The sequence below is a fragment of the Oculina patagonica genome, chromosome 6 (assembly GCF_052425735.1).
Source record: "Oculina patagonica isolate OP01 chromosome 6, crgOcupat, whole genome shotgun sequence".
NCBI lineage: Eukaryota > Metazoa > Cnidaria > Anthozoa > Scleractinia > Oculinidae > Oculina > Oculina patagonica.
Window position 1 is genome coordinate 17,852,701 of NC_135763.1, and position 27,013 is coordinate 17,879,713.

A 27,013-nucleotide genomic window follows, 5' to 3' on the forward strand; every position below is an offset into this window, starting at 1 on the left:
AACTTGGTAAAAGCTAGTGTTGAAGACCAAGTCAACACAATTTGCAGTACGTACCTTGCAAGCATGGCTTCAACAGAGCGATAAATATAACCGGATTTTTGGCTGAATTTGGGTACGGTAAATACCTAATCGTACCTTTTTGGTACGCTTCGACTGCATATCAGGCTCGTTTGGTCTCGCCATGGGTATTTTGCCTCGACTGCGTCTCGCCAAAATACGAACCATGGCTCGACCAAACTCGCCTGATATGCCCGGCCGCCAAAGCGTACCAAAAAGGTACGATTAGGTATAAATATCATATCATATCGTATCATATCATATCAAATCATAGATCATAGATCATATCATATCATATCATATCATATCATATCATATCATATCATATCATATCATATCATATCATATCATATCATATCATATCATATCATATCATATCATATCATATCATATCATATCATAGATCATGTCATATCATATCTTTTTTCATTCTTCATATCATATCATATCATATCATATCATATCATATCATATCATATCATATCATATCATTAGGGACGGACCATTATTTTTTATGGGGAGGGGGGGGATGAAAAATATTGAAAAAACTTGTTTGCAGGGCCTGGAGAGACAAAATAAATTGTTTGCAAACACGATATGTATAACAAAAAATAGTAAGAATTTCGAAAAAAAATGTTTGCAGAGGTGCATAAACTAAAAAAAAAAGTTTGCAGAGGAAAATTTTTAATCCCCCCCCCCCCCCTCCAAGAAAATAATGGTCCGTCCCTTATCATATCATATCGTTGTCTTGAATGGAAACGGCAACAACAAGTGAATCACATAAATTGAAAAGTCAAAAACATGTGTACAAATAATGCTATAAGTGTTAAAAGTAACGTTTGTTCAAAAGGATGTTATATATTGTCTCGGCAGAGGGCACGAATTGTTATCGGCCTCGAACGTTTTCGCTGTGTGCCACGATTCTAGCGTTTTTCTAATGCGGCTATTAGTCTTGTCAATTATTTTGGCATTGTTGAAGTTAATGACATGGTCGAAAGTCCAAGCATGTTTCGCTACTTTGGAACGTTTATCACATTGTTTAGTATTTCTAGTATATTCTTTGCGTCTTGTATTAAATGATCATTCTTAGTCTCGCAATGTAGTTCCACCGTACGGGCATGACGCACAGGGAATTTGATAAATGACATTGCAATGGTCATCAGCCCGAGTTCGAAACTTGGGGACAGGAACTCTTGTTGTAATGTCTTGACTGGGAATCTTCCTAAGATTACTTTGGAAGATGCTTTGGATCAAACATCGAGAGATGAAAAAAAATAGAAAAGGTTTTAAATCATATTACCTCTTGTGTTTCAAGATTAACCTCGGCGGATGGGTGCCACGCCCACCAACCCCCTTGAGTTTTTTTTCAAAATTTTGAAAATAGGATTTACTCTATAATGCTGAAACTTTCAGTAGCTGTTGATTCATCACTTGCAGAAAGTTTGCTGTGAGCAAATGTTCGTGATATTTGACTTTGCCACGGCAACGACATAATTACAAGCAGGTCTCGCCAAAAATCATTTAAACGAAATTGTACGATTGGTTTCATTTTGCATTCCATAAGCCTTCTGGCTTATTTGCTTTAACTTTATTTTTTTTTTGACTTTCTGAAAAACGTTATTCACATTAGTTACCTATTCCCAGATGAACACCTACAAAGATAAAAAAAATCAAAAGAAAGATTTGTAGAAGGTGGTTAATATTAATTTAATTATTTTCAATCTTTGTAGGTGTTCATCTGTGAGCTTTATTAGGGTGCCAGAGGTCAGTTAAGGGAATAGGTAACGTGAACAAATTGTAAACTAATAGGAATTACACCATAAAATACAGATTGATAAATGAGTTGTTTAATTCAACAGATGTCGAAAGCGGTTTAATTTTTTTGGTCAAAACTGTGCTGTGCAACATTACCCTACCTGTTTGGTCATGTCAAAAACAAAAGGAAGCCGCGTGACAGTCATAACTATTTTCATGTGAGCAAACTTATGAATTATAGGTCTTGTTAAGCGAATTAAGACGGAATCCACTAGGAAGTCGAGTAATATTTATTAAAGTTGGACAAAAATCAAGTACCAGAATAATTTAAATCCTATTGCGTTATTTCCTACCCTTAATAAAAGGTAAAGATGTAAGTAATTATCCGTGATAACACCAACAACAATTTTATTATCAGAGTCTGAGAAAATGTATTTCAAAGTTCACAAGCTATAGGCAAAATCTCACGTGTAGCCATTTTGTATTCGTCTTTAAGCGATTCAGTGGAATTCAGTGGAACTTCGAAATTTGTTTTCGATGTTTGGTGTTGTTTGAAAAGATTTCTTTTGATAAGATATTTGAAGCAGTAACAAAAAAGTTTGCAATAAGGTGGAAATAATTCTGGTACAACAATTTCTTATCAGAGTTTGAGAAAATGATATTCAAAGTTCACAAGCTATGGGCAAAAGCTCACATCTTTTAAGCAATTCATGGGAATTCAGTGGAACTTTGAAATTTGTTTTCGATGTTTGGTGTTGTTAGAAAAGATTTCTTTCAATAAGATATTTGAAGCAGTAACACAAAAGCTTGCAATCAGGTGTAAATAGTTTTGGTACATAATTTTGTCCAATAACTACTCGAAGTCCTGGCGGATTTCCTCTTAAGTCTTTTTTGTTGAGGATGTTTTTATTTTCTACCGGAGTCTTTTAAAGATTTTAAACCGGGCCCTTAGTTCCCTTTGTCTCATTTGTTGTTGTTTGTTTTGTATCGTTTTTTTTTTTATACTTCTCCAATTCACCTTATTGATAAGACTTGTAATAATTAACATCTCCCGTGTAACCTAATATGAAGAATATATATGTATAAAACATTCCGAGTACATAAATTAGTATGTATTGTTACCTAACTAAGTAACTAACTAACTAACTAACTAACTAACTAATTACACAAACAAGATATAAAATAAATATATTATTTTTTTAATTAATTAAATAATTAAATAAATAGTTAAATAAGTACCATTAAATAATTCTACGGCTTGAATATTACACCTGTCAGTCTAAAATTTGGCATGAAGTATCTCTGTTTGACTGTTAATAACCCTATATTTTTGTTTTTGATGAAAACCTTTCAAGAGCCGATACATTTTCAATTCTGTGCAACGTGCCCATACATTGCTCTGTAAATAATTCAATAAATAATTAAATAAGTACGATTAAATAATTCTAAAGCTTGAATATTACACCTTTCAGTCTAAAATTTGGCGTGAAGTATCTCTTTTTGACTCTTTATAACCCTACGTTTTTGTTTTTAATGAAAATCTTTCAACAGTAGAGAAATTTGCAATTCTGTGCAACGTGCCCATACATTATGTTTATCTGAGTACGTGTATTAATTCAACTCATGGATTCCAAACCACAGTTATTCAATTGTACAAAAAGAAGCCGTGTAGCCTGACGCACTTTATAACAGAGCTGCTAGCATTCTATGATCGGTTGTTATAAAGTTCTCACGACGTTCTCAAAGTTAATCACCTGGCCAGAGCGTGGAACGTTTGCCCCAACCTTCAGATAAAGATTATGTGGATCAACGGACAAAAACATTTCCATGTGGGTTATGTACTCCTTGTAAATGATTGCCTCTGGAAGTTCCGCAGGGATCGTGATATGGGGACTTAAAATCTAAACAAGTATTAAAACAATAATAGTGTGTCGAAAGGCTATTTCCTGCTCTAATCTTTGAGCCACATTTGCCGAGATGAACATTGTTTGGTAGTACGGCGGTACATAGGTTCGTCACTTCCTTTATCTTTCTACAAATAACACCTCCAGCACGCCATTCTACGAGGCTACCCACATCTGGCAAGCAAGCAATCCAGTTATTTATGTTGGACTTGATAAGAATCTCGCTACCCACCAACCGCCAGAGGTTGAAACTCATAGCAGCAAAATGTGTTTCATTTATGGGTACTGTTGTCGATGAAGGAACTTGTCCTTCACTGGGCCAGTCAGGTGTTGGTGTAACTGCATTAGTAACTGACATGAAATTGTCGTAGTCCGTGAATGTGTAGCTGTAAACTAGGGTCCAACCTCCACCGTCAGTTTCCATGTCACAATAGGCCTGGAAAGCATTATTGCCGCTACCTTCATCCGGGTCTATCCAATAAGCACCAGATGGATAGCTGGGCATAAGGCGTTTAAGCTCCTCGCAAGATTTGGCAGCGTCACTTTTCTTCCTCCCTAAAGCTAAGATAAAATTTTGTTAGGTATACGATAAAGTGGAAATTATTAAACAATAGCTATTGTTTCGCATTTAGGAGGCTAAAACAACAACAACACAACAACAACAACAACTTTATTCACACCCTTAATTAAATTAAATTTACAATACAGACAATAAATAAAATGAAATAAAGTGCATGGCTACCCAAAATAACAACCACTGGCTAATAAGATTGTGCAAAATCAAAATATAGCGCATATTACACTTTAATGTGGCTAGACCACGTTCTTGAAAGCTTTTTCAACTTAAGTTGCAAAAATAGGTATATTCCTTCTGCTCTTGGCTTTCTGTTATTGAATTTTATCCATTTCTTAGTAAGGATTGAAAGGTGTTAGCCGAGGATGAAAGGCGTAAACTCAACAAAGCGAAAAATTTATGTGGATTTATGTGGTTGTTTATGTATTAAAGTAAAATTATATTATTTCTAAAATTCAAACCTACTCAAATGAATTAAGGAATGACTCTAGTATTTATGTGTTGTTTTGGTCATTTCTGCTATATGCGGTCTTTTTCTCAAAAACTTGGCTTCTAATAGTGTATTTAGATGGGAAATCAAACTTTCTGATGATTGGCTCAGCTTTAAGTGGTCACGTGACTGACCACGCCCTAAAATGTAAGTATTGTGACCAGTTAAGTTACGAGATCTAAACGTACTAGAAATCTATTGGTTTTTCTCTCAAAAACTTAATTTCACCTTGCCGTACGTCGTTCTAAACGGGGATTCTGAAAAACGTTTAATGTTTCTTCGTTATTTCCTATTTTTACCTAGTCCCAGTCCCTCTCCAAAGGAAAGACGTTGTAATTAAAACAAAAGAAATAAATTTGTAAATTCCCGTTTAGATCACTAAACTTGGTGGTTAGAGCCATTCGTAGAAATCAAAATTAGTCAATCATTATATCTGCAAGTTCTCGTAAATTTGGATTGAAATATATATCAACAATTGGGTGTGGTATGTCACGTTACCAAGCAGCAAAGTTCATTAATCCAAAAAATGAATTTTTTTATTTCTTCCTTTCCAATTTTTTAGGGGGTATTTCCAATTTTTTTTAAATTAGACCCCCCCCCCCAAAAGTTGGGGGGGGCATCTGAAAACTGCATTGCATGTACTTGTCGGTTTGTTTGTTTGTCTGTTTATCTGCTTACTTGCTTGTTTGCCACTTTGCAATCGGTGTTGTTCTTTTGTTTTCTTATCATGCTTGTTTTATTTGCTTGTCTATCGATTTCCTTTGTTTGTTCAATTGTTGTGTTTATTTCTTTGTTTCTTTTTTTCTTTATTAGAATGCTTACCTTCGCAACCCTGTCTTAGAACTCCTGCCTTGCAAATGCATCTGTCTCTCTTGCCACGACTGTCGTACTTGCAAACAGCATACGAAGGACAGGCAGTTTGACCACACATTTCCTATAAAAAAAAGGTGGCAATATTTAATTTTAAATACTACGACATAACGAAAAGTGCTGATCGACAAACAATGAACACCTTTCTTCTTGCTTCTGTGGTTGCAGTGCTGCAGCTGTACAACAAGAAAGACGTCAATCTACATAATTAAACTAACGCTGCGCAGTATTTTCCAAATGTATTCCGGTGCGCATGGACTCAAACCAAGAACGTACCGGAACACCCATAAACAAGGTAGGTTAACGGTTAGGATTAGGGTTACAAGTTAGCGATTAGTAGTTTGGTTAGCTGTTAGGCATTTGGTGGTAAGGGTGAGCTTTTGGAAGGGTGTTCCAGGCTATTCTGGGGAGATCCATCCTCGGAGACCCAGGGGAGTTAGTGGGGGCGACGGGCAGTTATCGGGACAACGGGATTTTCGGGCGAAAGTTTACACAAGAGCGTAACAGCCCCTGGGCACTGTCTACCGAACCAGTTCCAGAAGCGTGAACTCCTCCTCTTGATTGTAGCGAGGTGACAAGCGACTCGACGTCTTCACACGAAGTGTTTCCTCATAGACTCGTGTTGTTGTTAGCCCGTCACGGATGAACTAGTGGGCAGAAAAAAAAGAAAAAAAACAACGAGACTGGGAAGTTATGTAGCAGGAGGAAACCAAACGTTTTTAAAGCTATACGCGAGCACCTCTGTTTATAAGTTTGTTTTTGTATTAAATATCCAATAAATTAAACAAAAACCCGTTTACAGTGCGACGCGCCACCGTGGCCACCACAACTACAAATGTCATCTTGTAATATTTCACGTAAAGATGTGAAAACACGAAAGTATCATTGATCGACAAGCGAGGGGCGTCCACTGAAAATAATACGAGGGAACTTTGTTGGGTGGCCACGGTAAGGCGTCGCACGTAAGGGAGGAGAGAGTGTCCCTGGTAGGAGGGTTACCCCCCCCCGCGCTATTACCGAGGAGAGAAGTGCGGACCGAGCCACGGCCCCCGGAAAAGACTGGCGAGAGAGAAACAATGGCGGCCAATGGAACGACAGAGAAGAACTTGGACAAGTACCGCCGACTTCGATGTTGTTTGGGATTGCGCTCGGATTGTCCTGAGGCGAGGAAAAAAACAAACTGTTAATGGAAAAAGTTGGCTGCCCCCAAGGGCACCCTATCCAAGCGGTGACCCTCCACCCGGGTCACCGTCCCCCGAGCAACTGACTACAGTTCAAGAAAGAAAGCCTTGCCGGGGTGGGGTGAGGGACCCCCACGCTCCCCTTACAGGCCTACTGTCAGCTGGATAGGAGGATGCGGGCAGGAGAGGGAGAAGGGGGAGAGAAAAATAAGAGTGTGAGGCGTAATGAGCGTGGAGACTCTCAAAGAGAGAGCGAAGGGAAGAGGCCGGAGGCCACAAAAGTGGCAAGGGGGAGTGGAAGTGGAAGACAAAGTGCCCAGGGGCTGTTACGCTAGTTTAAACTTCGCCCGAAAATCCGTGTCCGATAAGCGCCCGTCGCCCCCACTAACTGCCCCTGGGTCTCCGAGGATGGGGGAGATCCGGTGTTTCGGTGTTCCTGGTTTAGTACATGCCTTCCAGTGCCGACCTTATCAATCGTTTACAAACGGAATATACCGGAATATGCGAAAACCGTACTGATGAAATTGAAGCTACTAAAGTTACTGTGAAATGCACGCGATTTGAGACAATTTCCCAGCAAAGTGAGGGCAAAAGTCTTTCGCGCAAATGCTGAAGCGCAAGAAGCAAGAACCGTGAACTAATTTTGCATAATAGGGAATGTAGACATTCCCTATAATGCAAATTTAGTTCACGCTTCTTAGAAGAGTGATAGTTACCTAGATAATGACGTCATGAAGACACCGAAACGTCGGATTTTTATCGTTTGTTTTGCAAGCCTTTGCATTCCTAAATCATTAATATACGTTCTTCAAATAAAACAGCATTTTAATAGAACCAGCGCTATGGCTTGTGGGAGGCACGACGGCCTTATGATTACAACCTCCTAGTTCTCTTGGAATAAAACGACTAGAAGTAGTTGCAGCTCCCTCTGGATAAGATTCAAATTCACCGCTTCATGGCAACCCTCAAATATTTTGCGCGCACTGTCTGAAGAATATGCCAGTGTGCCTTTTTTTAATTCTTGGTAGAGAAAGGTACAGTGATGGAAAATTTAGGTCAAGACACAACGACCTCGGACAGGCAAAGTCGGACCTTCTGATTTAAAATGTCTTTTGCGCATTAACCATTAGTTTGCAACTAGACCTCTAAAAGTTTAGGGTTTGTACATAAATTATACATAAAATGTTATTACCTCGGCTCGTTGATACACGAACCCTTCACGTGGATGTAAATCCTCCGGATGAGACGATGAATCCGCGTTGTTCAACTCGCACAAGAAACCGTTTCCTTGCAAAGGTCCAAAGTTGTAAGAGAAACATGATTTCTCCAGGTAGCACTGTAGCTTGCATTGCTCATCGTCCTGGACTTTCAATTCCCCTATTACGTGGTTCAAAAGCGCAAAACCAGGAATAGGATTTGTGAATCGTAGGCTTCTACATAACTCTTGAAAAAAATAAGGAATTTCCATAAGCAGTTATTAATGTTTCAGAAAAGTTCAGTAAACATGGTGATACAGAAAAACAAACCCCGTTGAACACGCCACTTAAATATTTAAAGATAATTACTCACGAACCAGGTTATCTTGGCGATTGTCCTTAGAATGTACAACAAACGGCAAGAGTTTCTTATCACGTTTCCTGTGACAATTTATTAGTCGTATTTGTTCATTTAAACTAAAATATTCCAAAACGAACGTTCCAAGAACCTTTACAGATTTCTCTTGTCGCTTCATACCTACGTGCAATTTTTGCCTCTGTCTCAAGTCCCAAAATTTTTGGTTCTCTAGTTATTTGGTAATATTACAAACCAAAGCACGTTACTTGAGAAGATTTTAAGCTAAGACTATTCCATTCCTTAGAATTTTTTTTAAAAAATGGGATGGCGTAAGGTTTAGTTTAGCATCACGCGCAATAACCCTTTTTTGTTTAACATAAACGTAAGTAGCTAGCTGGTAAGTGTTTTTTATGCCAAAAAGCCCATAAGACTTCCTTTTTGTCTCCTCATTAGCGTTGAAATTAAAATAGTTACTGTCTACGGCTTTTTGCTTCTTATAAAACAAATTAGGCCACTGTCAAACTACACATGCACAAATACAAACACAATTTCGGTCATACCACTCGTTAAGGCGTATTTCTGTGTAAAGCAAATGAAAAGTAGAAATATTTCAAACATCCTTGCCAATGCCATTAGTCGCTTTCGATGGTTCGTGGAGTTCGAACGAGTGAATAAACTCAGAAAGAAACTGGTACGTTCATTTCACATTAAATAATTAATGTCATTTAATTCCTTTTAACCCAATTAGCCTAATTTGGCATCCTTTGTAATTGTGCAGACAGCAGGACGCGATTAAGTATAGCAGGTACTTTTAAACCGGCATACATTAATATATATGCATTTGTTATTTCGTTAGATCAGCCTAACCAACTATGTTAGATGTTACTGGTGCTATAGTGGTTTAGTTTAAATTTATTTTTTGTCGTTAAATATTCATTCATTTTGAGGCTACTATGGATTTAGCAACACTCGGAAACCAATCAGGCATTCTGTTATTGGAATCTAGCCAGATTGGTAATGAAACAAATTTTTCAGGGGGATGGGGGGGGGGGGGGGGCTTTTGGAATGTCACTAAAATGTAACATTAAAATGTAAACATTAAAATGTAAACGAAAGTTCAACTGAATCAAGGCATTTTTATTAAATAGTTGATTCTCTTTTTGATTTTCGAATTTATTTTAAATATAAGTCCTAAGAACTGATGGTGTATCGAGCCAATTATCCCTTGAGTAGTTGATTTTCTTGTTTCAGCACCTGCGCCTGCTTTGGGCAGTGTTGAATATATTAACATTACAGACTTCTAAATAAGTTCTCCCTGACTTTTTATGTCGTTGTAGTCGCTTTGGCGTCTAATAAATACCTTTCTGTCAGTACTACTTTAGTAAATGCTCCCTTTTTCTGCTAATGTTTATTCCTTGGGCGTACTGGGGAGGGGTGGGGGGGGGCTGTCCTTTATTTATATTTTTGGGGTTTATACATTAAGATGCTAAATCTCTCAGTGATTGAAATCTTAGCCGCTTTCTTAGTTTCTTAGTCCTAGTTAGTTTTTCAGTGAATAGAATTTAATTATCCATGCAGCTCCTAGCATTTAAACTTTTTCTACATTATTCTAAATCGTTTTTATCCGGTTCCATAGTACCGTATTTATTCGATTAAGCGCCCAACCTCGAATAAGCGCCCACCCTGAAGGTAAGAAAAGTTAATAAGCGCCCAGCCTCGATTAAGCGCCCACCCCCAAAAAAACTGAAGTCCACACGAGGAGTATTGATTAGTAATTATTTCTTCTCTGGATTAAAATCTCTAAAGTTCTTTGTACTGCTGAGAAACCTACCCAAAGACCGAGTTTTCTTAGTATTTTACAGAACCTTTCAATGAAAAGTTAAAATTCTGCTTTGGTAATTAAATCTCAACGTTTTGTTGCAAGGTTAACTTACTACATGCTGAAAATGGTGAAAATTTAATAAGCGCCCAGCCTCGAATAGGCGCCCACTCTCAAGTCCAAAAATTTAATAAGCGCCCAGGGCGCTTATTCGAATAAATACGGTAATTATAAAGTCTGCCCTGACTGAATCTGTCTGAAATTAACTGGTACTTTTGAAACACTGCCATTTGTGCATGATCGACGCACAACATGATGACGTCAGAGTGAGTATACAAGCCTTCAGATTAAAAAGTCCATATCGATATCCAGTACATATGTGCTAGTGATACTTTTCCGGTATGCTTGAGTGGATTAGTAAATAAGAAATGGTCATTATTTAGTTTGACACGAGTGTGGAAATAAACATGGGAAGCGATTTCTCGCAAAGAAGCGACGACCTCTGTGCATTTCTAATTGAATTAGTCATGAGCGGTGGTATTATCCTTCTTTTGTAACACTAAATACAATAATTAAAATCACTACGAGAAGATTATTCCAAAGCGCTTCTTATTTTGCCTAAGATTACTAGTTGCTCTGACAATAGTAAAAAGCATCGACTGGACAAAATCAAATTAAAATCAAAATAGTTTCAAAATTTGTTCTACAAGATTAACTGAGAGTGAAGGGGACGATACCGACATGAAAGCACTGCTCATTGGGTAAATACTCCGGGATAAACACGACTACGTTTCAGTGGCAGCATTCTAGGGTTTCCTCAACAAACTGAAAGATGATAATCACCACGTGTGGTATAATATAATATCTCATATTAAATGTTTAATGACTGCTCGACAGCTAAATATAGTTTTATTACGTATAAGTAGAAGCCGAAACTCATAAGGGTTTCTGGTAGAAGGGCAAACAAAGAGCCATAGAAGTACTGTTCCCTGCTAAGAACATATCAAAACTGCTTCCACAGATATAAAACCTGGAACCATATAATTGACTCTTAAAAGTATAATTCTGTTGGTGAAAGAGGTAATGAAATATAACGGACTTTTATACCTTGTCATGATATGGTATGGTACATGATATACTTTTAGAAATTGCATCGAATGGGCATCTAATAAAATGATGCCCCAAAATTCTGGTACACGTATTGGCCATATGAAGATCAATACTATAATTCCATCAAAGTTCTACCGATTAGAGTGACGCGCTTCCCTTCTGATATGATACTGGACCTTTTTGATCCAACTGAAACATAATCCGAATGACCCGTCTATAACAATTCCAGAACTTCTGACGACGAGCTCACGGTGCAATTCGAACGTTCAGTTTGAACATATCGTTTAAAAGAACGATATCAATTATTTGTTCAGTTTTGCAGTTCGTGAAAAAAAAAATAGCTTATATGATATCCTGTTGTTTTGCGTTGTCTTATTAATAGTTCGGCGATATTCAGGGCTTAAAATATCTCATGGTCGGGTGATTAATCAACAGTTCGCGTTTGTGCTTTGAACAAAACAACTAAAACTTTGCTAAACCTTTGATAAGATAAGAATAAATCTTATTTGATGGTCGATCCCTATCAGTTAAGACCTTAAGGTCGAGATATGATTCCGACAATCGATTGTAGTCACCATCCGAAACCAGCTTAAACTGATGTAAGATTTCCTTCAATTTCTTAAAACGCTTGGCCTCAGTTTTTATGTTTGTCGACTTTCATACTAGTCCAGGTACAAAGGTACAGATAGCTTAGCATTCATGTGAACTATAGAAAATGCTAAAAAGAAAAAAGTGAAAGTAGAGCATTTTTAAAACATTGTCACGCCAAACAACGCGAAAAAATAAACCAGCCACTGTTGAAATGCAAGGCAAGAATTTACCCCGCTGACTCTGGACCTTACCCCGCAGTGCTGCGTGCGTGACCACGCACGCACACACATCCGCCGAGGGAGGTGCCACATCACCGAGCCCCATCCATGCACCTCAGCACTGCCACGAAGCTCCTCCCAGTGAGGGACCAGGCCCGAACCCTGGACGCGACGACCACCTGCGGTGAGACCCGAAGCACCCCGAGAACCTCACGCAAGTCGGCCGACAGAAAGACGGACCGCCACCGCAGACGGCCGGCAGCCGAGGGAGAGGAAAGGCGGAGACGGAGGAAGGAGCGCGAGCGACCGCACGAGACAAGAAATGTCGAGTCCGACAACCGCAGCGAAAGAGTTAAAGTCGTATTTTTGGAAGCAATGGGTGTCTAGAAAGATCGGCCAAGAAATCACACGGTTTGGTTTCGGTTTACACAAATAGTGTTGACATGCCATTTAGCTTTAAGTCATCTTGGACTGACCAAATTATATGAACATTTTCTAGTAATAATAACATCAGAATATCACAGAGAACGCAAGATTAATTGCGGGCGATTTCGACATTTAAACTACATCAAAAGAAACATCCCTTCTGCTTTCTGCATGTATTGCTCTAGGACCCTTCCAGTTTTTCAAAAAGTCTATTTCATCTGGCAGTTGGCATTTATAGTCATCTTTTACATTGCACGTATGACAATTTAATTTGTTTACATTTCGGTCAAATCTTTAAAAATAAATATACTTTTACTATGTAACGTCTGATCTCTTAATGACGAATATTTATATATCTATCTTAGGAGTACAAACTACTGGCATGAATATGTACGCAAGACAGCACGTATACTGTCCAATGAAATTCCACAGTTAAATAAATTGCTTGTTCACTGTTAGTAGTGATATGGAAAGCACATTGATATTCCCTTGTCAATATATTCACGGACAATTCTTTTGCACTGTTTCTGCAACTTTTTCTGAGATCATTAAAGAGCCTCAACTGATGCTGTCGGTTACCGAACCACGAGTTAAAACTCCGTGTCTTCGATAACAAGAACTTTAAACGTGCTGTTGTTGATGGTGTACTCTTCGACAGTCAATTCTTCTTGTTTCTGAAGGATTTGTAGCAAGACATTGACCATTTCGAACTTTGATGTAGCTCGCCTTGTCACTTCAGCCAAACTTTGTTTGTCCCTAGGCATTGAGCTGACGTTTCTGTCGAGGGATCTTGAACCTGTTGTGTATTTACTGCTTTTCAAAACGTACTCGGTTTCCTCCAGGATTTTATCCAGATTTGTTGTGACTCGTGATATCGCATCGCGTTGACCCGACGCGCTCTTTATAGCCATGCTGCCCAAGGATTTAGTTGATGAATTAATTGTTGACCACTTCTATGTAGCACCTCTCTTTCTAACCTCGGAAGTGTTGATATGCTAGCGTCTGCCTTGCTTTAGATGAATACGTTTCATCAAAGGCTTCTCGCTTTGAAGTATAATTCTGGACTTTCTGGCGACTTAAGCGACTTACGAGGAAATTTTATCTGCCCTCGCGCTATGCTACACCCAGAAATATTTCTCTGTCTTGTGCCAGTCAATCAGTGAAATAAATCCGTGACTGTGAATGACAGGATCGTAAGATAAATTCTTTGGGACCGCACCGAGTACTTAAAAGCGGTCATTATAAATGAAGCGACTATTTAAAACGTGCAGGATATATATCGTTTGTAAAAAGAAAAATCCCACAATATCAATGAGAATTTTAATATGATAACTGATTTACATTACTCCGGAAGAGATATATATTGATTACTGGTGGAAATGGCCAATCTTATCGAATAATATAATAGGAATATCGTTTGAAGAGATTAAGATAAGATACTGCAAGTTGTCATCGCTCCCTTAAGTTACCATTAAATTAATGGTCAAGTTGTCGTTCTGTACATGTTTTAGTATTTCATCAAAGGACCCGAGCTCCAGTCTCACGCATATCAAATTCATAAACTTATGTTTTTCAGTTCAAGCAAATTCTATTTGTTTCAAAATATGTACGTGTCGCAACTTGGCAAACTTGACACAACATGGACAATATATGGCCTTTTCTTAGCAGGGAGTACTTGATAACAATCTTGAATCGATATCACGTTTAAGTTTGTTTATTAAATAAAAGGCCTAGGTAAGTTGTCTCGCTTAAAGAAATAGATTTTAAAACACCGAAGTTTAACTCGCATTTTTTACTTGTGAAATTTGAGGCTACTTTTATTCAGTTACTCACTGAACATTACGAGATTCTGGGGGGGGGGGGCAAATAGCTATTATACAAGCCAGTTAACCGGCTTCAAATCCTAGCGAACGACCTTTTCATATGAAGTATTTGGACGTGCTACAAATTTTCAAACTGTCAGAAAGGAAAACTTTGATCTTTAAGGGGAAACAGAAAGTGAGAACACTGGCGCCAAATGCGTGTGTCCACTTAAGCTAATTAATATATAAATCAGCTTCTGGGTGCTACAAAGGTCTCCGGCTCGTCAAATATTGAGATTGAAAAAAGGCTGGGTTTTTATGAAGTGCTATTCTGAAGGATCAAAGAATGGCCTGTATTGTGAATAACGGCTTAATGATCTGGTGATCAGGAGGTATCGTTTTAATGACTGAAGAACCACTTCACGCGGCATAATTGAGGCGAGCAAAAGTCTGAAAGAAAATATTTTTTATCCAGTTTCCTGCATTTTTTAAAAACGTTTATTTTCTATTTTGTGCTTCCTGTATTTAAGGAATGAGGTTTGGTCATTCACGCCTACGAGACAAAGGGAGCAGTCTGTTTTAAGCGACACAAAATTAATTGCATCGTCAGAAGAGGACGTCATTGTCCGGAAAGGTTTGTATCAGTAGAGCTCTGCTGGTAATCCGTCTCTTCCGGGGAGTTTTGGCAAAGGCAAGTTTTAGAGAATGCATTCCTTTTTGTCTAAATTTCTTCCTAATAGTGTCTCGTGAGACTATTTATAACTAAAGATATGCCGTGCCACTTTGGCGAGTAACAAATGCGTTTTATGAACTCCAAAGACCTCCCAAATGCATTACCCGGCCGAACTAAAGTATGTTTATTTTCTTTCAAAAGAAAAAATGTTAACAGGTTGAGGTTTAAACTGTTAAAAGCTTTTCAAGTGGCCTCTTGCGCCATAAAGGACGTCTTAGAAACAATTCGGACTTTAGAACGCTAGCTAAAGAATTCATTGACAACTCGCCAATTCCTGAAATTTTGAGGTCCGAATAGACCTAATTAGTTGACCTGAGTTCGATGCCTTCATATCATGCATTGCACAAGCCGAATATGAAGACTGATGTGTGATATTCATTTTTACTCAACTCTTTTTCGTATAAGAATATTGTTTTTCTGGCCAAGACTGAATATTCTTATTTTTCTGCCGATTTAAGGCTGAAATATTTTTGTGTTTTATAATACATTTGGGTATAACTTCTTGCAGAAATGTTATCAGCATCAAACGTACGGCTAGTGCTGCTTTTGTTCCTTTTAACTAGCTAGTTTTGTCATTTTATAGAGAAAGGAAAAATTTTAGGGGTAGTTGAAAACATCTAATCTTATTGTATTTACACATTTTCAACACACCAAATTATGTTTTTTTCTAAATCTCAGCCTCGGGTTTATTCTTAAAATATTTTTTAAAATTTCGCACATTTCAGCCTCGATATTCTTTTAAAATATATTCTAATATAGAAAAGGAACTGATCGCAATCATGCTGGTCCGTCGTTTTGGGTAGTTTTCTCCTTCACGGACCTAGTTGTAGCATGCTTGATGTCGAATCTTCGCTATTTAACCGGGAAATTCACTTGTTCAGATCAGTAAGCTTATGGGTTCAACGAATGCTTATGACGCGTCACCGTGGTACGCTTATTCACGCACGAAAAGCCACCACTAAGCCCATACTCACAATACTTATCATTTCTTCAGAAAGAAGGCGGCTTTTCACAACGTGATAACTACTTTTAGTGTGCCGATTTGGATTAACCTGGATAACCTCTAAAGCTTGAACGCCGTTAGTCGGAATCTACTTTTCGCATATTTACAATTGTTTAGTTATCAATTTGTCGGATTTGTGGCGTGTTTAAACTTGTTAGTAAAAGACTCGGAAAAAAAGCCAGACAATAGCATTAAAACACTGCTGCCAGACGACTTAACACTGAGGTAGTAAGGTGTTCCAAGTTTTGTATGGGTGAAAACAAAAAAGGAAAAGAAAGAAAGTTACCAGTTTAATACAGTCCCCACACCATCACCACCATCCTCCAACCAAGGGAGGGCAAAGCGCGTGCGATCGACCGTGCGATCGTGGTCTATTGGTCTTTCAGAGAATAGTCAACAACGAATGAACCAATCAAAATTACGGTGTTGAACAGGGACAATATGCGTGTCTATTATGTATAGCCTTAGACCCCCTAGAGTGGTAGACCTTCCAACAATAGGGCTTTGGTCCGTTCAAACTAAAATGGACATTGATTATTAGTACTGTGACTGACAAATATTTATTTGGGATACAAAGCGGGCGCGACTTGAATTTCACCTTATGCATACATTTTTTGTTGTCGTTGTTGTTGTTTTGGTTTTTCTCGGTGTTTAGCTGCAATGCTTAATTAAAAGTGCAACATGGCCCACACAAGTGCAACACCCGACGTATTGGAAGAGATTTGACGCCAACGCCCTTTTCGAAGTATTGAGCTCTAAGTTCTTGATGGGGCCTAGAATTAAAATTTAACTAACCCTTTGGAAATAAGAAAATGAGAGCTTTCAGGGGTTGTGGTAATTGAAGACACTTAATTGAAGGGGATATGTAAGGTCTGCGTCGACCCTAGTGGCCCATACAGGCCGGAGCTCATCCCGGTTTCTATAGCATGAAGCGACTAGGAGTATTTCTATCCCCCCTGGGTGGGATGCTAGTCCATCGCAGGGTTACCCCCCCAGCAAAAGTTCGCTGGTATCCATTTATACACCTGGGTGAAGAGAGGCACTATGAGAGTAAAGTGACTTTCCAAACAACACAACACAATGACCCCGGCCAGGGCTTCAATCCGGACTGCATGATCCGGGGTCCAGCGAACTAACCATTAGGCCACCGTGCTTTTAATTGAAGGGAATAGTTGTTCATGATTTATTCTTAGAAAATGGTGGCGGTACAATGCTAACGGCCTTGGAAGCTGGCTATACCTGTAGGTAAATCCAAGGGAGAGCAAAGTGCTTGTGGGTAAAGTGCAACGTCGACTTCTATTAGGCCCCCACGCGAGACGGCCATCTTAAATGATATTTGCACATAAAATTGCAGTGGTCACGTTAATAATGCTTGTAGTGTTTTACATTTGTATAGACATTCGGCGCGGGACTCCAATAGCGCGTGAAACTGTGGTCACGTGTCGAGCGAAGGAGTGTGTTATGTATGCTCAGTGCGAATGTGAAAGTGCCACTTTGTGAGATCGAGTTGCTGGCCTTTGTGGCCTTTAGGAATACTACATTGGCGACGAATATGGTGCAAATATGACTGAGAAGCACTTACCGCCCTTGGATTTAACCGGACCGGTTTCGCAAGTCGCGAAGAGCTGGCGTAAATGGAAGCAAGCGTTTGAATATTATGCAGAAGGAAAGGACGTCGAGAATGTTCGTAAGAAGACATCTCAACTCTTACATTTCGCCGGGATGGAGTACAGGACATATTTGAAGATCTACAGGACCCTGGCCCTGTCCCAGAGGAGGGTGAGAATGCTTACAAAAGTGCTATTCGCAAGCTAGACTCCTACTATCGAGTCGAGGAGAACATTCCCTACGAACGCCATGTTTTTCGCCAACTCAGACCACAAAATGGAGAGACTGCTGACTAGTTTATGGTTCGGCTAAGAAAACAGGCCCGACACTGCAATGTTGGAACAAGTTTGAACGACAATTTGAGGAACTAGCTGATCAAGAAGTTAACGGATTTTGAACTGAAGAGAAAACTGTTGGATCAAAGGAATATTACACTGGAAGAGGCGCTAGATAAAGCTCTTGCATGGGAAGCGGCGGGGCGACTTCCAACAAACATGACGGTAAGCCCACCGACACCACAAGTAGAGTAGTAGACAGTGTCAATGCAGTCAAGACGAGACAAGGAAAAGAGGGTGAGAAAAACAAAAAGTGCTAAAATTGTGGAAGAGAAGGGTATCTGGCAAGGGACTGGATATGCCCAGCGAAGGGAAAGAAATGTGCGAAATGCGGAAGGTATGGTCATTTTGCTTTGTGTTGTCAGGGAAAGAGTGATGGTTATGGAAGTAAAAGTAAAACAAATTAGAAAAGATATGCAGAGAAAAAGCAAATCGGTGCAGACCATGTTGACAAGAAGCACCATGCAGCAGAGAAATGCATACAAGAGGGAGATTTGGTGTTACTGGAGAAGAGGAAGGAGAACAAATTGTCGCAAAACTACGAGAAAGAGCCATATCAGGTGACAGCACGTTACGGGGATCAGGTCCAGTTAAAAACACCTCAAGGAGTGGAATACAAACGAAACATCCAGCATGTCAAGCGATTTGTGACTCCAGCTATAGAGTCAGCGAAACGTGAGCAGATGTGTGGGCAAGAACCTACACCTAGCCCAGAGATTTGAGCAAGTGATGTTTCAGTGGAGGATCAGAGCCCAATCCAGACACAGATAGCACCAAGGAGATCGGGGAGGGCCACCCGACCCCCGGACAGATTCAGAGACTATGTCGCCACCTAAGGGTGATTGCCATTTCGCAGTGACAGAAACTTTTATTTGCTACATTAACAAAAGTAATTACACCTGGATGGAGAGAGGCACTATAAGAGTAGAGTGTCTTGTCCAAGAACATAAAGCAGTGGCCCTGCCAGGGCTCGACCCTGGGCCGCTCGATCCGAAGCCTGGCGCACTAACCATTAGGCCACCGCGCCTAGCTCCCATCGGCAATTAAAGAAACTTAAAGAAAGTTAAAAGAGATAGTTGGTTTTCATTTTTAGAAAATGATATGCTAGAGCTACCATGGTAACGGCATTTGAAGCCGAATGTACCTCTTCTACTGAGGCTACGTACCACGCAGGAGTGAAAGTCATACGATAATTGCATATGAGATTGCGGTGGTCGCCTCAATGATGCTGCACTGAATTACACTGGATTCATATGTCGTCTGAAGGCTATGCCAGGCTCTTCCTTTCTTGTGCTGTATTCCAGCGACTTTGGCATTCCTAACTGAGAATGAACCGCTCCACAGGATTTCCAGAACCATGTGCCTAACGTCAGGTTTCAAGGAACTTAAGTGCAGATTTTGGTACCTGGTTGGTTCGAGAAGCTAGTTCAATTATTTTTTATATGATGTTTCCTTCATCCTCGACATGGCCATTTCTAAGTTACCAAAGATGACGCCGACTCGGAGCAGCGTATCGTGTTTGCATGTGTTGGAGAGGGAGCATCTCTATGCTTGGGACTTGTGATGTGGTCCTTTTAAGAGATTCCAAGTAGAATACGTTGGGGGCATGCATGCAAGGTGGAAGTTGTGAGTAGAGTTTCTATGGATATCTGCCATTTGGGAGGGTGCTTTTGACGCAGGCGTTGCACAAAGATATATACCCACAAACATTTTGTTATCGTACCAATTACCATACACCAAATTGAAGAAACATTGACCCTGGTGAAAGCATAACCATGAACAATAAGACCGAATGGGACTCTAGCTAGACAGCATTGGTAAGCTTAGTAATATTCCATTTACTTATAATCAAGATGTTTTTCTTTCTTTGAGAGCTTTAAGAGCATGATTTATGCAACCTGTCTTATTATAATGTCCATTCTGTCACAGACGACGATTACTTTTTTCGATTTCCCAGGAAACGTTTGGGCTGCATCGTTTATGGTTCATGCTTTTCATAGGTCAACTCTATGTACTCTTTTGTATTTTTTTGCTTAGTATGTCATTGCAAGTTATTGTTCTATTCACCTGATTGAAGAAACTTTCTTCAATCAGGTGAATACAACAATAACTTGCAATACATACTAAGCAAAAAAATACAAAAGAGGACTTTGAGGAGTTAAAGCTAATCTAGCCTAGTAATTCCAAGTAGATGCCAACAGTTGAAATGCGTTGTTATTGTACACAATACTATTCATCTAAATGACGTAAATTATGCGATGCAACCTAGTCGCCGCTGCACGTGTCCCTTTCGTAAAAGGTCGATGCCATTTAAGCAACACTAAAAAAAAATTTAATCCAGGCCCTATAGCTAGTCCAGGTATAAACTAGAGCAGATGTGATATCGCCCATTAGGAAAAGAATGTTTACCAATGATGGCATATAGACCGGGCCGTTAAAAATGGCTTCGACCGTTTTACGAATTAGCGCCTTAGCTTAATCTCCAAACTAACTCTGAGTAAAAGAACGCACAAAGATGACCTTAACAGCAGAATGTATCCGTACCTCGGGATATAAGAATGAAACGACTAAGGGAAGATGAATCAAACGAAAATATTAGCTTCTGCTTGGTCTACCACGACCGCTCTACTGAAACTGACTGGGTCACGCGGTCAAAAAAGGCGCTAAAATACGATCGGACCCAAGTAAATTATGGCTGACTTCAGCCACGCATATGGGCTTTCAAAGGCAAATTTATGACAGGATAAGCTAGAGAAAGCAATATAATCGTATTAAATCATAATACCGTTGTCACTGCCATAGACTCGATATCAACCAAGTGGGGCATAAATTGGTCTCAATGGCCTATTTTATTTTAGAGGGAAGGGAAGGGGTGACGAAAAATCCTAAAAGTCATGTTGCACATGCTAGTGGCATCATCGGTTAGCCTCTATAAGCTCTAGTGAGAATTTCCTGGATCTGGACTAGCTTTGTATCAACTAACTTTTCCGTTTTAGTTCGCGTGAGGTAGTTTCCGTCCGTTGATAAACCAAAAACAAGTTTGCGTTGTGAGAATAAGAAGTTTGACTTGAGAAGAATTTTGACAATTGTTAAGACGGGATTAGGATACATGACCTTTGTGAACTTTTAAGCATGAAAAAAAGGCCGTCTGCACTAGAACAGTTCGAGTTACATCCCCAAAACGACCTACAACGAGCTAACACCATCTATAACGAACATTTTTCAGGTGTCAGACAACGGCAGTTTTTTAATGTTGGAGAAATAGCAATGAAACGACTTAGTTAGACGCGGTAATAGTCTACCTCCAATTAGACAGATCGTGCAATGGAAAAGTTGCTATTTTCGTAATCTGGCATCCATAACAATGTGTGATAACAAGTCACAAATTAACGCTCACCGTAAGCGAAAGCTTATGATGACTATTATGTTCAAAAAGTCTGAGAAAAAATATTATTCTGAGGCGATTTCCTTTTTGTTTTCGACTCTAAATAATAATACTCCAAGGACAGACTAGTACCCAGTCGTACTCGTCGAAGCACGTGGAGAGGGAGGGAAGGACAGCAACAAGTTCGTCCCCCGAGCCCGCGCCGCCAAAAGCAAGAGAACGACGGGTACGAGTCTGCTCCAAGGATTGGTTGCCAAGAATCGCATTGTAGAAAAATGTTGCTCATTCTCTCAAAAGAATGTGAATCTATACATGATGTGTAGTGTATACACCTACACTCCGAGTGCTCTAAAAGAGTCAATTAGAGTCTGCTAAGAACCAATCAGATTCGGAAATTCTATAACAGTAGCTAGTTTTCATAAGTATGTAAGAGTTTAAGATGTTCCGAAAAGCTATTGCTTTGTTAGTGAAATTCAATATTGCCATCGAGCAGTCTATATTTCCGCAGGCGCCGTGAGTTTGGACTGGCGAGAGCTAGAGGCGAGGAGAAAGCTAGTGACAAAAGACACTCGCACGAAACCCAAACAAGGGAGTCTGCTGTTTGAGGTAGCCTGTTAGCAGGTGCGATCTCGAAAGATCTTCTTACAATGGCCCCTTAAAACTTTTATTGCTCTATTTTTATTTAAAAATAACATGAGGGGGTATTTTGGCAAGTGACATTGATTCCAAAATAGAAAATGCAGTCATGTGTCTTACGTGTCAGCAAGCGAACCTTATTAAATAAAGGAGCAATATCACGTTATTTTACTTCATTTTTCTGATTTCTTTCAGATTAAAGGAAACCTCAAAATAATAGTTGCCTAACGTAGAAAAACAACAAAAAGTAAAAAAAAACGCAAAAATAAACAACTTGAATGGTTTCAACCGACGAAGATTAAGACGGATGACAATCGAATTTAAACTAATTCTTTTTTTTATGTTTTTTTTTTTTTTTTTTAATTCTTTCCATAGCATTTCAGTTATGCACTGACACAACATCGTTTAGGCATGTTTCTTTTCCAGTAACATTTAATTATCTGTTGTTAATTGAAATAGATTTTAATTAAAAATAACCCAAAGGCATCAGGTCTTTTCCCATGAACCTCCTTTTATTTACGACGAATTGATGTTCATTTTTTTACAAGAAATTTAAAGATTCGTTTTACGAATTGTACTCCAGCTGAACATAAATAGCAATGTCATTTATTATACAAAGTAGGAGAGGATTATCCTGGAGAAAGACACGTCTTTTGTTTAAAAAATGGATGCCTTTACTTACATGATGTTAACAAAGTTATCATGATATTTAAGAATCCACGTTGTACTACTTTATGCCACAAACACATTAACCACTTGTTGCTTTAGAATAACATTCTCATTTCTTCATTGTTCAGAAGTGATTGGGTCAACGAAATCAGTATGATTCTGGGGCCATTCACACCAGCTACTAAATCCTATCGATATCGCTACTCATAAAGCATGTTTTTTTTTTATCTAAAGAATATCTAGCCCTAGCTTTTAGTAGGTACACCTTTCCAACATGGAAACAATTGCAAAAGCAAAACAAATTAAGACGTCAAAGGCGCTAAGTCACGCCACCTGATAAAAAATCCTTTTACTGATTATCATCAAATAGAAAAGAACGTAGAAACAATGTATCCTTTCTTCATTTAGTTTACTAAGGTAGAAACTAAAGCACTAGAGAGGTAATTTACGAGCGTATTAGCCAAAGGAGACAAGGGATTTAGAACAAAGGAAGATTGAGCCGGATTTGCGAAACATCCTCTTGTCACACTTGGAAAATTGAAGGGCAGTTTTTTTAGTTGTTTCACCCTTGACATGTTGGCATGTCCATTTATCAATTATCATGCCATGTAAGCATAAATTTCACCATAATGGACCGATTCGTGGATTCCCGATCGAGCTGTTACTACTTATGGGACCAGCATGCGTCACTTATTTCTTGTGGTCAACCGATTGAAAAAGAATTAGCTTGAATTATCTGACGCACATTAGCATAAGAGAGTAAGATCCACTCGACCATATGTTTTCTTAACTCTGGAGCACGACTCTGTTGTTATGTTTGGCAACAAGGCTGTGTTTGTGGTGCAGTTCAGTTTAAACATGAAAGGTTCAATCGAACTACCAAATGTCGTTACATATTTACATGGAACGAGGAGTCTTGAAGGCTGCAAATCCGTTGACTCATCACTGTCAATATTATCATGGCTAACATGGTGTTGCGGTTCGTTTAATTTACCATTTACAGAATAAAGGTCTATCACAGTTTGATGTTCCGATCGTCCGCAGGCAGTATTTAAAGTTAGAAGCTTTGTGGAATTATTCCAATTGGTTATCTGATTCAGTTCACTTTTACAGACCCCCTTATCTTTTCATTACAAATAATAGATCATTTTGATTTTGATTTCCTTGTGAATGAATAAATCGTCGGTGTTTTTAAAAGAAACCTATTTACAGCCATGCAGTAAATTCCATGTTGCACGGTGATGACAGTTGGCCATATGTTAGAACTCCGTGTCTTCCAACACGTGCACCTTAAAAGTATACCCATTCATGGAATATTCCTTGATCGTTTGTACTTCTTGAACTTGCAGAATTTGCACCAATAAATGAGCAACCTTGTCAATTTTTGCCTTGTTATGTCGTGGAGTGTGTTCATTGTAAAGTTCTGTTAATTCGTGGAATCTCGAGCTGGGTAACTTCGCAAACTGTTGTTCTCTGGTTTGTTTAGCAGCGCCGATCTTCGACCGGCGTAGAAAGAAAGCCGCATTTTCCAAGCTCGTCTTTAGATTTGTTGAGGGCATTCCTTTATCAATTAAGAAGACCTGATCGTCTGCTTATGCAGTAAATCCAATTATTCCTCTGAATGGCAATTCAAACTTTTACGTCCAAGAGATGTTGCTTTAACTATTGAAATTGAACGTTCATTCCAGATGTCTTCTTGAATTTGGAAGCTATGCATGCAGTTTGCCCACTTTTCTCGGTTTATCTCGTTGTGATCATCTTCCGACGCATCTTGACAAAAGCATCTTGACCTCTGAGTAAGCCTTTTGCCTTGACCAAAGAAGATAGGTTCACAGTTAGCTTTTACTAGATTGCTATCACTATAAAATACCCATGTGTCACAGACCGCGAACGTGTCGAATACCTACAGTACAGTACTATCCGGAAACTGCCATATGAAAATGTGCACACCCCATCAATACATACCTCGTTCGAAAATGTCGTTGACCTGTTTTTCAGCTGCTAAACGGTGAATGAGCACCTATGTAAAATTATCTTTGATAAGGCGTTGCGTGAGAACGGGTAATAAAACTCTGCGGTTAGCTGCAATGAATAGATCTTGTTTAAGCAAAAACTAAACAAAAGCAAATTAGCCTTTGCAGAGTGTAGAGTTCAATGGGTAATTATCCATGCAGCACTCTTTTATGAAAAACAAAGATAAAAGCATGAAATTTGCGAATTTGACTAACTTGTTTCCATTGCGGTGTCATTCAGCCGTTCAAATTTTCGTAAATCACTTTGAAAAAGCTATCCCTGCGCCATCTGGCAATAGTTAGACAAATGCGTTTAAGAAAACAACACGATAAAAGAACAGAAAACATGACTGGAATTTTAAAATTGAAAGTGAATCATTGGCGGAAAGAATAAACATCAACAAGAATAGGCATTGTCATAACATGCCTGCAGGCTAGCACGCAGTGTATATTTTGCCATCAACACAAAACAAGTCTTCAACTAAATTTATTTGGAAGCGATTGAGTGATATTTCGTATAGCGCATATTTTCTCAAAAAGCAAACAACGGCCTAAACTAATTAAACAAGTATGATCCTCCTAACTAAGAGGCTTACCAAACTGCATATCTTATCCATATATATCTGGTCACAAAACAGACAATAGGTCATATAATATAGCAAGGTATTAAAATTCTGGAATGTTGTTATTTCAGGACGGATGCAAGAATATTTTCTAAAAATAATCAAACGAAAAACAGAAGATTTTGTGCCTGACAAGCTCAGTCACAAAAGTGTGTTAGCGTTTTGAACTGTTTAACCAAACCGAGCAAATATTTTCGTTTTAGTGAGGTTAAAGTCAAAGAAACAATAACTTAAGACGTTTGAGTCAGAGGTTACAGAAGGGGAGGGAATGCTTTTTGGCGACATCTTTCAGTTCTGTCAATTATAAGCATGCTGAAGCCATCGAAAAGCTATCGTTTGAAATGATTGAAAATGCGTGCAAATTTTCCAGTTTTTACTTTTCACAGTACAGGCAATTCAGTAGAGACAGTAGAGGGCGATTAACGATATTTTTGAGAGCTCACAAACGGTTTGACATATTACGTCTGTTGGCGCGAAACGAGAAACGTTACGCTCGCGAAACGTGATCTCCCAAACAGCCATGAGCGCGAGCCGTAACATGAATTGTTCGACTTTTTGCACATTCTTGTCTATAATCGATCTATAAACCTCTTTTGTACGTTGTAGAGGACATAACATTCGTCGCTTGTTAAGTGTGGTAAAGGGGGGTCTAGACCACGTTTCACGAAAAATAAAAAGGCCATTCCACGATTCACGAGGAAAAAGCCCCATGTCACGGAACACGAAAAAATCCATAGCCACCCTTCCCTGAATCATGTTTCATGGGGAAAAATATGGCCGTTTCACGATTCACGAGGGAAACGAGCCTTGGATCACAGAAAAACCCTCCTATCACTCACTATTTGATTTAGTTCTTTCGCTATATTGAAACCAAAACATAAGCGCAATAAGACCGAAACCTGCGTGTAAGGCCCGGTTCAGACGCTGTACTTTTCATGAGCCGAACTCAATTCGAATTTGGACCGACCCAAATTGACAAAAGTGCGCCTCTTGATTCAGACGCCGTACTTTTTGGCCGTTCTGAGGCCGTTCCTAATAGAGTTCCAATAAAACCAGTCAAAATACATTATAATAATTTATAAATTAGGATCGGCACATGAAAAGTACGGCGTCTGAATCAAAGCCGTTCCAAAGGCGTTCCACAGGCGAAATTCTCGGCCAAGCCAGGCGGGAAGAACGGGTGAGCCGTTCCAAATTGAAATAGCCGTTCTAATTTGATTCAGACGCCGATCTTTCGATTAATTTCATGTACTTAATTCAAGGAATTAGGTTCGGCTCATGAAAAGATCGGCGTCTGAACCGGGCCTAAGTGTGCTTTTGAGATTTTTACGGTCGCCTTGTTTGAAATCCCGTTTTAACTCCCATACAAACTCTGTATTTTTACACTCTCGTAAGCGGACATTCCCGTAAGCGGCCACGGACACCTACAGAGATTACTACTTAGACTTTTTCTTTGTTTTTAAGCTCCCGTAAGCGGACACCCCAAAGAAAATCTTATTAACAAACTCTGTATCTTGCTTTTATCAATCAAATTCACATCGCCGCTCGTCACAATGATTTTACAGTAATTACAGTACCATATTTCAGTGTTGGTTTTGTCGTCATCCACGTCCGTCCGGTTATTGTTAGCTTTGCAAGCTCCCGTAACGGCCATCTAT

The 27,013-nt window shown here is 39.2% G+C and overlaps 1 protein-coding gene, 1 long non-coding RNA gene and 1 pseudogene across 4 annotated transcripts; 1 reads left to right on the forward strand and 2 right to left on the reverse strand.

The window, feature by feature from the left end:
* Positions 1–2,547: 2,547 nt before the first annotated feature.
* On the reverse strand, positions 2,548–9,344 carry LOC144656300 (uncharacterized). Its single transcript, XM_078516533.1, has 4 exons — positions 8,946–9,344; positions 8,024–8,274; positions 5,603–5,714; positions 2,548–4,277 (listed from the first exon to the last, which is right to left on the reverse strand). Exons 1-4 carry the CDS (start codon positions 9,016–9,018, stop codon positions 3,619–3,621), a joined length of 1,095 nt encoding a protein of 364 aa, XP_078372659.1. The 5' UTR covers positions 9,019–9,344; the 3' UTR covers positions 2,548–3,618.
* Positions 9,345–14,082: 4,738 nt separating this feature from the next.
* On the forward strand, positions 14,083–21,501 carry LOC144657526 (uncharacterized; annotated as a pseudogene). The gene is made up of 2 exons (XR_013571542.1): positions 14,083–14,283; positions 14,882–21,501. The product of XR_013571542.1 is annotated as an uncharacterized LOC144657526 (transcript).
* Positions 21,502–22,465: 964 nt separating this feature from the next.
* LOC144657546 (uncharacterized) lies at positions 22,466–25,552 on the reverse strand. Of its 2 annotated transcripts, none has more exons than XR_013571547.1 (3): positions 24,949–25,552; positions 24,686–24,740; positions 22,466–24,529 (listed from the first exon to the last, which is right to left on the reverse strand). It is a non-coding gene; the product is annotated as an uncharacterized LOC144657546 (long non-coding RNA). The 2 variants fall into 2 exon arrangements; XR_013571548.1 differs by having other exon boundaries at positions 24,686–24,802.
* Positions 25,553–27,013: the final 1,461 nt, after the last annotated feature.